The sequence below is a fragment of the Myripristis murdjan genome, chromosome 2 (genome assembly GCF_902150065.1).
Source record: "Myripristis murdjan chromosome 2, fMyrMur1.1, whole genome shotgun sequence".
Lineage (NCBI taxonomy): Eukaryota > Metazoa > Chordata > Actinopteri > Holocentriformes > Holocentridae > Myripristis > Myripristis murdjan.
In genome coordinates, this window is record NC_043981.1 from 4,578,229 (window position 1) to 4,592,679 (window position 14,451).

A 14,451-nucleotide genomic window follows, 5' to 3' on the forward strand; every position below is an offset into this window, starting at 1 on the left:
CATCAAAAAGATACACATGGAAAGATTAAAAAAAAAAAAAATACAAAAAGCACCACACACACACACACACACACACACACACACACACACACTCCAACACATTTCTCCCAGAGACACATGAACACAAACTCCTTGTCTTTCTGTCTCTTTCACGCACATTTACACAGTACACTGTACACACACATTTTGCTTATCACATTCACACACCTTCTTTGTGTGTGTCTTGTTCTCTCTCACACACAGGCTCTGACACACACACACATACACACTCATACAGTTAAACTGTTTTGGCGTTGCCACTTTGGATTTTCAGCTGCACTGAGGAGAAAGCAGCAAGGCAGAAAGATAGAGGAGATAAAGGAAGGAGAATACAGACTTGCTACTGCTATCTATAACATCGCCTAAATCAGTGGTTTTCAAGGTAGGGTCTGGGGGACACCAAGGGGCCTTGATGGGCTTCCAGGGGGTCCTCAGTAATAGCAGTGTAATATCACTGTAATTTAATTCATGATCCCTCATACACTGAGTGTATGAGGGATCATGTTTTTTGGTTTAATCTCATCATGATTTGTCTGTGCTGAAGTATGATGTCTGAACAATTTAACCCTTTGAAATCTGTACATTCATTTGATTTCATTAAAAAATATGGGGGAAACGGCGATGAGCAAATTGGAAAGAAATTACTGGAACATTAGTAAAAAATTGGACAAAGTCAAGACAAAATCAAGACAATTACAAGAAATTTAGCACAAAAACTGGAAAATGATCAGAAATATTACAAGAAAAATAGATTTACAATTATTAAAATGTTACATTTAAAGGTCAGATCAGTGTTGCTGAATTGATGTAGCTTTCTTGTGTTTAAATGCTTGAAAAAGGCATCTGAACGCCGCTGCATTGACAAACATTTAATACTGAACACAAACTAGGACACTTTATATGTCTATAAGGGTATATATAAAGATCTCTAGAGGGCAAAATCACTTCAAATGGAGGGATCTGCAGCTTATTGAAAGTCAGCTTGGGGCCTATATCATCCCATCTGTCCACAACATTCTTTATATAAGTGGTACCCAACCCTTTTCACTGCAAGAGACACAATCCTAAAACTTTCCTTTCCTCCACCAAACCATCATGCATTTTAGAATAAAGCTACTGTTATTGAGGAATGCATGATGAAATCAATAATCAATTCAAATGCATTTTGCTTTTGGTTAGTTTTGGAGAATTGGTGAAAATTCACACCCATGTGGATGTAGCTTTAGATCACTCCAGGTACTTAATTATTAGGATTTAGAAAACAGGGCAACGGGACCAGTCAAGAAGAAACCAGCAAAACTGAGAACTGATTACCTTTTATCTATTCTGATCTTTTTATATTCTTGCCTTTTTTTTCTTGTAGTTGAAAAGATGCTGACACAGGGCACATCCATCCTCAGGAGCGATTTCAGTCATTTCCATGAGGTGCAATCAGCGGCAATTTCTGCCATCTGACAGTAATATCAGCTGATTTATCTGAATTGCGCTTACAGCAATCTGGAGTGTCAAGAACGGGAAGAACATGAGACTGAGGCAGCTGAGAGTGAGGGAGTGTGCAGCTGTTCTCAGGCCCGCAGCCAAAATTCAGAGAAGGAGTAGTGACAGTTCTTTTTTTATTTAACTGTTATTTAACCAGGAGAGATGAGATCACAAAGTGTTGTGTGGCTGAGCTTTGTTCAAACCCACAGAACTGTATTTGAAATTGTAGCGGAGATCTCAAAGTTTTCAGAGATCCCAAACATGTTGCTTAAGTCCGGGGAAATGTGTATAAAATGATGCACAAGAAATTTAAATATTTTGTTAGTCAATGTAATGCTGCAGGCATAAAACTGTGGCATCTAATGTTTGAAAATCTGACTCAGTAAAACGTGATGCAGCTTTAATGAAGTGCTGCAACTAACAGAAACAGAAAATATTTGTGCTGTTGTACAATGTGGAAAGTTGTTTTCTAACTTTGTAGCCATTTTAGTGTAAATTTAAAGGAAATTTGAGTCCAAGGGAAATCAGAGTTCAGTAGATTAGAATGTAAAACAATCATATGGAGATATTCAGACATTTAACACATTTAAATGGGTTCTTAAAACACACTCTTTGAAATGTGTTGTAAATGTTGAACTAAATACAAGAAATTTAAGCTTCTCCTGCATACTAAATGTCATGTTTCCAGGGAGAATGAGGGCTACATTTTTTTTCACCTTCACCTTCTTGTCAGCCTGCTAATGCTGGATCCCCCTCCATGGTATGAAAAAAAAAAAAAAAATTTGGAGAGGATTCAGCTGGCTTTAAAGTTGCTGTCAGCTGTGTCCGGACAGGCTTGCGTTCTTCTCTGGTACACTAGCCAGCACTGGGTGAGGATGCCAAAGGTATCCTCTGCTGTGCAGCGGGCTCCTAAGAGCCAGTTGTTAAATATTCACATGTCCTCTTGCAGGCTCTGTCCTGAGTAGGGGTCAGAGAAGATGGGGGGTTTCATTCATTTCATCTGTCACAATTACATAAGTTACCTGGCCTAAATCTGATGCAGAGGGTAGGAATGACACATCCATGGCATTTGCCCGAAGAGCTTTCCCTGAACAGGAGTTGGCGAAAGAAGCTTTGTCACAATTGCAGCCAAAGCCTCCGGTGTCTACAGCCAGGAACTTGTAATCAGCATCCACCAGAATGAGCAGAACAACAGTGTCCATATAGTGGCGGAAATATGAGATAGAGTTGGCAAGGGCCTGGATGCGATGCGCTTATCATCCAAGTGCGCCTATGCAATTCAGAAGTCCCTATTCTCTGTGAAGTCTCCTGGCAGTGTTCCTCCGAAGCTCCACTTTTGGGAAAGATGTGTAAAGTTCCTTCATGTTTTCCCAGATGGCACTGCAGGTGTCCTTTTACAGTAAGCGCCACTGAGGAGAAAGCTGGCAGCTACTGTGATAGCAGAATTCCCTATACTGAAGAATCTGGAGAGGCAATAGTTAATGTAGCGTCTATTAACAGTAACAAAGCAGTCGCTGAGAGGCTGAGCTTAGGGTGTTTGCTGATTGTCCGACACGCTGTACAAACAAAAAATTCGAGTTTGACGTTTTTTATTAAAGAAGTAGAACAACTTATTGTAACGTGCACAAAGTATGGAAAAAAATCAATCACAGCGGTCAAAAGCAAAAACAGCAGTCAACAAAAAATACAGCCTCCCCTGTCAACTCACCCTCTCTTTCTTTGTTATCTCTCCTGCCGTGCCAGTGCCCAGCTGATTATATTAACTAGAGGTTACCGCCCATATCCCTGTGACCCAGTTACTGTGACATTAAAAATAAACAACAACAAAAATAACAAAATATAACAACCAAAATAACCCAAATATAAACCACAAAATTATCTATTTACACTTCATCATATATGCCTTCATGGCTCCTACAGTTAATGTGATGGTCTCCACGTCCTTGGGTGAAATAGTGAAAGCTAGAATGAAAAGGTGAGAGATGTGGGGAAATAAAATGTTTAGGCTGCTTTCATGAATTTATTTGCTTGGGCAGTAAAATTGCGTTTACATCGACTGTTTTCTGCTAAACTGTGGACTAAACTATAGGCAGTCACGGGTGGGATGTGTGACAGTCATTGAAGGCCCGACTCATGACACATGACGATGTTGCGAACAAGTTTGTGCCTTAAATCTTAACCCCAAATAACGTATTTCTATTTACACAGTCTGATTAGTATTGTGTATTTCAAGATCTACCACCATGGATCTGTAGACACAGCTATGCATTTATATAATACCATTGCCAGTTATACAGATATGCTTACAAGCACTCGGGTATTATTTAAATGGAGGAGAAAATAATTGATTGGTGTCACTTGTTTGAGTGTGCCTTTCATAGTTAAAAGGCACATTCAGCAATATTACATGCATTTTGTTGCAGTAAAATGACCTCTTGCAATGTGAGAGTCATCACTGTAGGTCTGCTTTCCACCATACAATTTCCACCAAACATCTGTGGAACTGCACAATGCGAGTAAATGATGCAATTTTCACATCAGTGGCGCGAGTGCCTCTCACAGCAATCAGCAATATGGCGACATGAAAAAGTTCATTCAAAGCAGCTTACATTATAGCTGCAAGTCTGCAGCCTCACCGCATTTTCCAATGTGGTCAGAGAGGACAGGTCAGAGACAAGGTAATCCAAGTAATCGAACAGGAACCCATCCATTTCCATCCAAAAAACACATTTCCCCCCCTTTTCTTTTGCATGGGGTGGGTTTGTGTGTTTATAGATGGAGTTTGTGCTCTCAACACACTCCAGTGGTCAGAAATCGCTTCATGTAGCTTTAATATGCACTGAGAAATTTGTACTGGAAAAATGTTACACTGGTACAACTGGTGTCAAAATGGTTTGTGAAGCAGATATGGCCTTTTATTAAAAATCAGATTCAGTCCATTCAGTGTTGTTCAGCTGAGATGATAGAAATTTAGTTTGCTTGATTAAATATTTATTGTAAAGTGCATTGGCTGTCTGCGTCAAACCTTCGTCGTCACTACCGCCCTCTGTCTGTCCCTCTTCTCCAGGTCGGGGCGACCTGATTGGCTCTGACTGTCTGACCCAGGAGGAAGTGATTAAGACCAATGCCTGTGTCAAGGCCCTGACCTACTGCGACCTGCAGTACATCAGCCTCAAAGGCCTCCGTGAGGTGCTGTGCCTCTACCCCGACTACGCCCAGAAGTTCATCACTGAGATCCAGCACGACCTGACGTACAATCTTCGGGAAGGACACACCACCGAGGTAGGATGATGGATGATGATATGTGGTGTGTCTTAGGGATATCTGCGTTTGTGTTGGGACGCTAGATTTGATCCCACTTACTCTCTTTGCCATGCTTGGAATGACCGGCTGCAGCCCTGTCATCCTTAATTAGGAATAAGGAATGGAAGATGGATTATTATTACTATTAGTATTTTGCTGCATACAGATACAGTGGGTATGAATAGGTAATTTAATCTCCTGTCGGCAAGCTATATTTAATAGATTTAATTTAAAAGCAGCTACCAAACCTCAAAAAACGCTGGGTATAACTGTTTTTAGATTCATTTTTGATGTGCCATGACCTCTTCCTCCCAATTTTCATGCAGTTTGCTCTTGAGAAGGATTAGCCATCTGGCCTTGAGTGAGGAAAAGGCCACAGCTTCTGCCTGAGTTGCAGCCAGTAGATAGAGACTAAAGCTAAATATGGAAAATTGGGATGCCAGGGATTTACTGGTAGGTCTCAGTTCTAAATACAGAGCACATGAATAAGCAGCGTAGACCTACTGCGTGTCAACAGCACAATTTCTGAAATACATAGAGCAAAGAAATGGTGCTATATCATAATATGATACTCTGGAATAATAAAACTGCTTTGCCTTTTGATTTTTTTTTTTTTTTTTTTTTTGACATGAGAGATGGCCAGAGAGAGTTTTGAGAGGCAGAAATCTGCATCTGGCCACGTGCTTATTGGGATTTGTTTATTTTGTGCTATGGCGCAACCAGATTCTTACGTAATACCTGTTTAAAGGTTTGCCCTAGACAACGTGTATTGATCTGTAGGTCTCGGAAGTCCTGTCATCATTTGTCTCTGATATGTTGCTATTTTCGAGACATCCGGATCATAAACCTGATTGTCTACACAAGAATCAAATGCAGATATGCCAATGCCGACACTTGGATTTTTGTTTGTATGTGAAAAATGAAAGATTTGTGTTGGTGTCGGTGGGGTTCTCTTTTGTTGAGGCTGTGTCCGACGCCTTGAACAAACATTTAACCCTTTGACACCTGAGAAAATTCACTTCATGTCTTCCAAAAAAATTGCTCATAAGCTTGCCTGATTGGCTGCAATTGCCTAACTTGGACCAGTTGCTGTTATTCCAGCAGCTTAACCCTCTCAAATGAGCAATTTTTTTTGACCGCCTCGTCAACAAAAACAACATCTGGAGTCTTTGAATACCAGGTCAACAGTTCTGTCAGGCGTAGCTTATAGACACTCTGTAAGCATAGGCACTTGCAGAGCGTCTGTAAGCTACAGTACACACACACACACACACACACACACATGCACGCACGCACACACACACACACACACACACACACACAAAGCAGAGAAACAAAGGTATGGCTGTTCCGTGTGGTAACTAGGGATGTAATTCATTCATGCATTGAGGCATAATGAAAGAGCTTTGTGACTATTATTTTAGCACAGGTGCTGCGACAAGCCTCACGAGCCATGTTTCCACCCAACTGTCAAGCAAAGTGTAAGCTCACTGTTGAAATCTCACAAAATGAAAAAATAACTCTTACAAGTCTTTCAAGAATTGATTCATCCTTAGCAAATTGTTCTGATTCTTGTCCACTACTGTTGGTTATATTTCATATTTTCATCTGAAGACCAATACACTTGGTGATATCCCAGTGTTCATGCATAGACACCTAAAATGTGACAATACACATCACGAGGCAGAAAAATTTAACTATGAAATTATCTACATTTTATTCTGCTGTAGTCGTGCCTGAGATGACTTTGACAAGCTTTTATTATTTATTATATTTTTGTACTTTGCAATGCAGTTTAAATAGTTTACAATCCAGCAGATGCTAGAAAAATTTGCAGCTCAGAAATCAATTAAACTTTCATATTGTGGTTGTACCAAATCGTGAACCCTGTATCCCTTATTGAATGTTGTGTGTTTCTCAAGGCTGATGCCAAGATATTTTTGTGGATTATGAAATGGAATCATTCAGCATCATTCTCTACACAGTGCTTTCCAAAGCAGATAGAAAAAGAAAATTTTTCATTAAGATGAATTTTATTGGTCATTGGTTCACTGGATGTATAAAAGGTCATAAAATTGTGAGACTCTTAAGTCTTTCTGTGCTGATTTCAAACTAGTGATTTTGCTGGGTTATTTTGCCATTTAAAAGCTACTTTCACATGTGAGTGGAGCGATCCAGTCAGAACACAACCTCAGGTTTCATTTCCTGCCCCAGTTTGAGTGACTCTTCAACTGCGCCTGTTACAGTAGTAGTAGTAGTAGTAGTAGTAGTATGGACTTAGTGGTGGTAGTTGGATTTCTTCACGCAAATTCAAACCGAACATAAACACATTATACACAAAAAATGAGTGTTTTCTGCTGAATTTAATGGTGCCAGAGTCAGAGCATTGTTGATCACCAGATCATTTCTGATCAGAAACATAAGAAATGATCAACATTTTCAGATGAATCCAGTGATGCCAGGGTGGAAACACATGCAAAAGTAGCTGACAGACAATGTGTCACAGTCTGCTGTTTTGCCAGCAGCCTGTGCTTGTCCACACTGACAAATACCATGTGTTATGTTTTATAAGGAATCTGACGATCAATACATATGTCATATTATACCAGTTCAGTATGTTTGTGTTTTCTGTTTACTAGTGTTATTATGCAGTTTTCAGCTACTCTGGGTGGATTTTGGTAGACCATTTTTTCCTCTGTTGAGGCGCTGTCCATGGTGCTGAAAGGTCCTCAGATGTGCTAAGTGCTGAAATACCACCATCCTGATGGAAACACCTATGGTGCATGCATAAGCATGTATTTGAGTGTGTGCATGAATGTCCGGTATACTTAAGAGTCCCGGTTTGGGGGCTTGAAAATATGATCACCGCAACTTTACTGGACAGTACTGGATAATGACAATATTCTTATCCTAAAAGTGGAACTGAAGCCCACCCAGCCTTGCTGGGATGGATCAAAACTTTTAAACTGGGTTTGCCATCCTTTTAAAAACAATACAATATCAGCCCTACATGCAAAATATACACATACCATGGTGCCCATCCACAAAAGCAGGATTTCATCAACAGCTCGTGCATACACACATACAGTGGCAGCAGCAGCAGCAGTGTATTCTCCACCAAGCGTGGCATGGGACTGAAAACAGTGCTGTCAGATGAGGAGGGGTCGTGGCTGGATAAATATAGAGCAACAACCAGATGGGGATGAGACGAGCAGAAAACATCAGCAGGATGAAAGCAGGCTGGGGGGTGAGGGGGCTGGGGGAGTTGGCTCCAGAAGACTATCCTCAGTAAGATTTGCATTCACGCGCTGGCACACACACACACGCACACACGCACACACACACACACACACACACACACACACACACACACACACACACACACACGCACCCACATCCACGCAACATTCGGTAGAATTTTACTCATGCATCTGCATTGCTCTGAAAGTCTCCTTCACACTCTCTCTCTCTCTCTCTCTCTCTCTCTCTCTCTCTCTCTCTCTCTCTCACACACACACACACACACACACACAAAATATAACATGACATATGTGCCCTGCAAACTTCTGCCATTCAGGGTGCATCACACACACACACTTACTCTCAACAAATAACATGCCATATTGGAGGCATAAACTGTGAAAAATATGAACATGCAACATCTCTACATATACACATCACACACATACACACAGAGACACATGTATATATGTAAAACCATAGCTGTTCGCATATGCTGCCTCATCTCACATCTCTGCACACACACACACACACACACAAGAAGCGTGCACAGGCACACTTAGGGCACTGCTTTATGCACCAGCTCATTTGCATAGCACACACACATACACACACAACACATACGATGAACCTTCTCATATACGCATCACACGCACACATATCTCCTCTCATGCATACAAGCACACACACACAGAATTGCCTGATGCCCTTTGAACAGCACACTGCACATTAAAAGTGGCACGTGTATGCCTGCTCACACACACACACACACACACACACACACACACATACAAACACTGGAAGTCATAACAGTCCCCTCTCAGCTCAGTTCCCTCTAGGCAAGCCTCTGCTAAAATTAAACCTCTGTGATCTAAAAATAATATGCAGCCACGTGAATGAAAGACTGGATGGGGAAGACGAAAAAAAGGGGGGAGAGGAGGAGATGGGTGGTGGGAGCTGGGAAAATGAAGAGGTGCTACAGAGGGGAAGACAACGGGTTTCAGTTTATTTATAGCTATATTTTTATACTGGCAGCTTTTGCAGATTTATAAAAATATAAATTAAAGGTCTAGGAAACTGGATTCACATAAGGCTGTAAGCATCAGATGCGATAACTTGATGTGTGTGCCCAGTTTCAGACAGTAATCACCATTTTATAATCAATAAACACATTGATTCATGAGATATTAGCTGATTTGGACAGGGTGGGCATGTCACACTCATTAATCATAACCTAACTGTAACTTTTAATTGTTAAAGGACCATCCTTGTCATTTTGAATGTTTTGCCCATTTATGCCAATTTCTCCACATTTTACATTGCAACAAACCATTCAAATCATGTGGGGATTTCACAAAATATAATCAAAATCCCTCAATTTTCAAATATGAAAATTTTGCCTGATACACACACATTATGATGTTCTGCTTTCACGGCTTACAGAGTTGTCCCCATTCATAAACCACAGAGCTGATAATTGGCTGTGGGAAAGCAAATGTTTCCCCGGGAACTATTTTGCGCCAGAGGGACCGTTTCACTCCGCTCAATTTCAAGTCATCAAAACACAACAGTGTCGCTGCTTTGAGGGAAGCTAATGTGGATAGTTTTATTTTATGATTTTATATGACTGCCTGCTTTAGGAAAAAGAAGAGCAAAAATATGAAGTTTGTACATTTTGTAGATATTATGTATAATTATGATAATATGATAAAATATGAATATGATAATGTAATAACAATTTTTTAAAAAATGGGTTACTTAGCCAACAAAATCAATGAGCCTGTGTCTTGCAATTCAAAGATAATTAAAGATAAACATTGCAATAATTAAACGGTAAAGGGAAACAATATGCTGTATGAGTATGTGAATGGACAATTATAACCTATACTGTATGAATATGAGACTAGAAAAGAATGTCCATATTTTACAGGATGTTTTACAGTAACCCTATATCCAACAGAAAGGTTTTGGAGTAACTGAAGGTCTTAGCTGATTGTTATTTGTCATGAATGGTGTTGATGCTGCAGTGTTTTGAATGGGGTTCCTCACCGCTGCTGGCTAAATGAATGGGATTCATTTCCCTTGCAGCTACTGTGAATGGCAGCCGGGAGGCAGTGAGGTTTTCAGTGTCTCAGCGGCTCCCCTGTCTGGCCAAAAAGAGGAATGACACCCCAGCATGTTTGATTTTCATTTAGTGTATACTTTCCAATATGACTCCCTCATTTAAGTCACAAGTCTTCTCTCTCTCTGTCTCACTCAGTTTTTTTTTCCGATTTCTCTCTCCCTCTCTCTCTCTGTCCCTGTCTTTTTTTCCACTGAAGAAACGTCAGTGTACTAAATGGATTGAAATGGTCCAGTTGTGGATTAGCTCTCAGCTCTCAGTGCTTGACAGTTAAACTGGACTGACCCAGCACACAGGAATCAGCCTCAACGCTTAAGTCATGCTTGACATGTCCGAGTGTTGTAAAGCTTTTCCTTAATTTGCATAGTCTTAAATACAAACTGTTGTGAGCATGGGTGTGCAGATTACCATCCCCTAGAACCCTAGTTGACAAATGTGACACAAGATTCAGCAAACTGCAGTTTTAAAATGTGGCATGCTCCAATTACAAGTTGGAGAGAGTTGCCTAGAGTGGCCCGAGCATGATTGTTGACTCTGTTTAATTCCCTCTGTTTGCTTTTTTTCTCATTGGCTTTATATTTGCTGCTGCAGCAACCCAGTTTCCCCAAAGGGACTGTTAAAGTTTCTGTTGCCCCTTGCCGTGTGTGTGCTCTTTTCAGCTAGACTTGGAGAGCAACGGGGGAATCATGAAGAAACTTCCCTCAATCAAGGAGGACGAAGAGGGGTCAGGATCCGAGGCCGAACATTCCTCCCTTCCCAAGATGCCTCCCTTGGGTAGGCTGGGCCGAGGCCTGACCTCGCCACTACGTTCTCCCCTGCGCTCCCCTCTGCTGCCCCCGAGACCTTTCCGCCCCACCACCGACCACATACGACCCTCAACCCTACAGCTCCCTGTGGTCGGCTTCAACTACCCACCTCAGGACCTCAGTCCCCGGTAGGAACCATTCACTGAACATCACTTGGCAGGAGCTTTTGTGACAGGAGCTTTTTTCAGGGGCGACAGCTAAGGTTGGACATCAAAACAACTGGTTTCAACATTGCAAGAACTGTCCAGATCCAGCTGCTAGTTGTGCCATGGTTCAAGCCACGATCACAAAATCTGTCCTTGAAGGGGTATTTCACGCATTTTGAAAAATTTTATACTATTTCACATCCCTTCCAGCTGTCCAGGACAATGGTGGTGCTATTTTTTCTCTCATTGTTACTGAGTGCTGGATACTGGCTGGATGCTCCAAATGCTAACTGTTAGCTGGGGGGAAGTTCACCTCAATAACAGAAGGCTAACAGTCACCAACTAAAAATGAACTATCCCTTCCACTTCCCTGAATCGATTCTCCGGTCAAGGTTTTTGTCACTATTTTTCCTGTTTGTGTTTCCACATGATGTGCTTTGCATCAAGTTTAACTGTGAGCGGGAAGACTGCATGTGTAGTGTAGACAGACCTGATAAAGGCCAACAGAATGAAGTGGTTGAAAGTGTGGCTGTATTTTCATTAACATGGGAAAGAGCATGTCAAGTGCTGGAGATCTCCAATGGCCATTACATGTAAGGGGAAAAATACATCAAATAGCCAATCATTAAATATCTCCCGGGGCATAGCATGAAAGTATGACTGTAGCGTCTTTGATGTTCTCTATTTCATTACAAATGGAATTTCATGCAATTTAGTGTATAGTTTCAATAACAGATTTAATGTTTTATGGAGCTGTAAGATGTGATATAGTAAATTCAGTCAGCTAGAATATCTTAGAATTGAAAAAAAAAATTGAGAATAAACGTAAATGATGCAATAGTGACCAAAGCTCCTTCTGTTTTTATCACCCTTTGAACAGCTTGCTCTATTTCAGGAACCTATAAAGAGAATCTTTAAGGAATTGAATTAATGAGAGGAAATCAATAAGGCATCGACACTAACAAAATTTTATCACTACCCAACCCCAGTGACAGCCAGGGTGACAGCAACAAATCCAAAATTATTTCTGGATCGGAAATTAAGAAAGGAAATATTATGACTAAAGAAAATATAGACACCCTTGCACCTCTTGTGACTCGACACTATTCATAAACACAAACTACACATTGTATAAAACTGCACTTAGGCAACTTTGCACTTTGGCCGAAATTCTTGAAAGTTTGACTGACTTTTAAGATTGTGTTTAGGTACCCTGAGGGGTTTCCCATCACCCCCACATGGCATAAAACCATCCCATACATGAGACACACATGGGGGTTAAAGTTAAAATGCATTTAGCTGGAAGGCCAAACATTAAAAACCACCTACATGCATCAGCCTGTGCCCTCACTGGACTGATGTCCGAGATGAATGTGTCCTAAATGATTTTATACATTTGTTTTTTTGGGCTTCTAAAATGTAGAATAACACAACATAGGAGGGACGCTGTCGGCACTTGATGCTAGAATGAATGAATAAATGGTTAATCTTTTTGTTGCTTCGACAATTAAGCCATGTCTAGTTTGCGGTTATGAATAATGCAAAGACACAAGGGATATGGGGGATCTTGTATCTTTTTTCAGACAAGGAAAGTCAATTTACATCCACCTCCACGTGTAATGATCCTGTGTTAACACCAAACTCACTCTGTGGTAAAGGATACAGCTTTGTCATTGTTTTCCTGTATCTACATATGTAGATATGGAGTTTCTGCCTGTGCATCCTTTTGCAGGATAGACATTTCTGGGATTGTCTAGTAGCATCTTGTGGAATTTCTTTGTCTTAATTGCTGACTTACATCCTGACTGTCTTCCTGATCCTGTGTCTTTGTCTTCAGGGTTGTAGATGGGATTGAGACAGAAAGCAGAAGTGCTTCTGCTCAGAAATTTGATTTTGGTCCCAGCGCAACTCAGAGTTTCACGCCCAGCCCCAGTTCAGGTAACACACACTCAAAAACACCTAACATACACAAATCATACAATATTTTGTGTTGTATTGCATATTGTCTTGCCAAAAGGAAAAAAAAGCCATATATTCAGTGCTTTTCTCCAGATTTCATTATTCTTCTCAGGGTGGACAAAAATTGTACATAAATTGTACACTTTTAGAGCACTGGATGCTTAAAATTCTACAGGATGATAATAATTATGACTGTTTTAGGGCCGTTGTAAAATAATAGATTTTGAGAACATAAGATTAGCCTGTGAGAAAAAAGTCATAATATTGTAAGTATAACATTACAGTATTACGAGAATAAAAGGCATAAGTTGAGAATAAAATAAGGAAGTACTGTGATTCGTAAATTCATAAATTCTCAAATCAGTCTTTTTTCCTTTAAACTGTGGCCCTAAAATGTCATTTAAAATATATATCATCACTGTTATTATTCTTAAGAAGAAAAGGAAGAGGAGGAAAACAGTATATCCCATTTTTAAGCAAAGGTCATTATCATGTGTGTGTGTGTGTGTGTGTGCGTGCATTTGTCTGACTGTCCACAGGGACCCATGAAGAGGCTGAGACCATGCAGACTATAGCCAAGTTGAAACATGAGGTAATACGGTGCGATATGCACATGGAGAAAAACTGTGGTCATTACAGTAGCCTTAGTGATCCAGTTCTTGCTTTCTAATTTTATTTTATTTTTCTATGATTGAATATAAATGAGTAAAGATGACAAATGCTCAAATATACTTGCAGAAAGAAGCCAGTCAGGGTTACTGAGCAGCCAAATCACATGAGTCTCCTGCTTGTGGCTCAAGAACTCTGCTTTTACTTAAAGCTTCAAGTTCTTAAGCCCTCATCAGGAATGAAAGGTGATTTATTGCAAATAATACATTTCTAAATGAGTGTGCAAAAAACAGGGGGTTCAATATTTTTGGCTCCACTGTGTATTTAATGGGATGTCACTAAACTCAGTGTAATTTTCTGCTGTTTGTTTAATGATGTTATAACACGGTGAGGATTACATTGGCTTCTACTGGACTTATAATATGATGTCCCAAGTGCTATCTAATTCTCCATACAGAAGGCTGACTTTTGGCTTTATGTGATCTCTGTATCTTCAAATTTATATCCCCTGGTCATTGTCTGGACCAGTGTGGAACTGCAGAAAACCCAACCTAAGGTGAATGAGGTCTGAATTATATATGAAAAGTCAAAATTCTTTCAGAGCCTGATTTCTGAGGTAATGGAACCAATGGACGTGTTGTTTTAGACTGGAAAGTGATCATTCTAACACTGATACATCAGATCTATTTTGTGTTTAGATAATGTCAGCTTCTTAGCTTAGACACCCCTGGTATCTGGTCTGCAAACT

General features: G+C 40.3%; 1 protein-coding gene across 2 annotated transcripts in view; it reads left to right on the forward strand.

Annotated features, from left to right (window-relative positions):
• Window positions 1-14,451, forward strand: part of LOC115374903 (potassium voltage-gated channel subfamily H member 8-like) — a 35,665-nt gene that overhangs the window by 19,451 nt on the left and 1,763 nt on the right. For both annotated transcript variants that reach the window (XM_030074064.1, XM_030074057.1), the window contains 4 exons: window positions 4,586-4,800; window positions 10,843-11,117; window positions 12,973-13,073; window positions 13,634-13,686. In XM_030074064.1, the coding sequence (XP_029929924.1) occupies window positions 4,586-4,800; window positions 10,843-11,117; window positions 12,973-13,073; window positions 13,634-13,686 (644 nt within the window). The remainder of the gene's footprint in view (window positions 1-4,585; window positions 4,801-10,842; window positions 11,118-12,972; window positions 13,074-13,633; window positions 13,687-14,451) is intronic.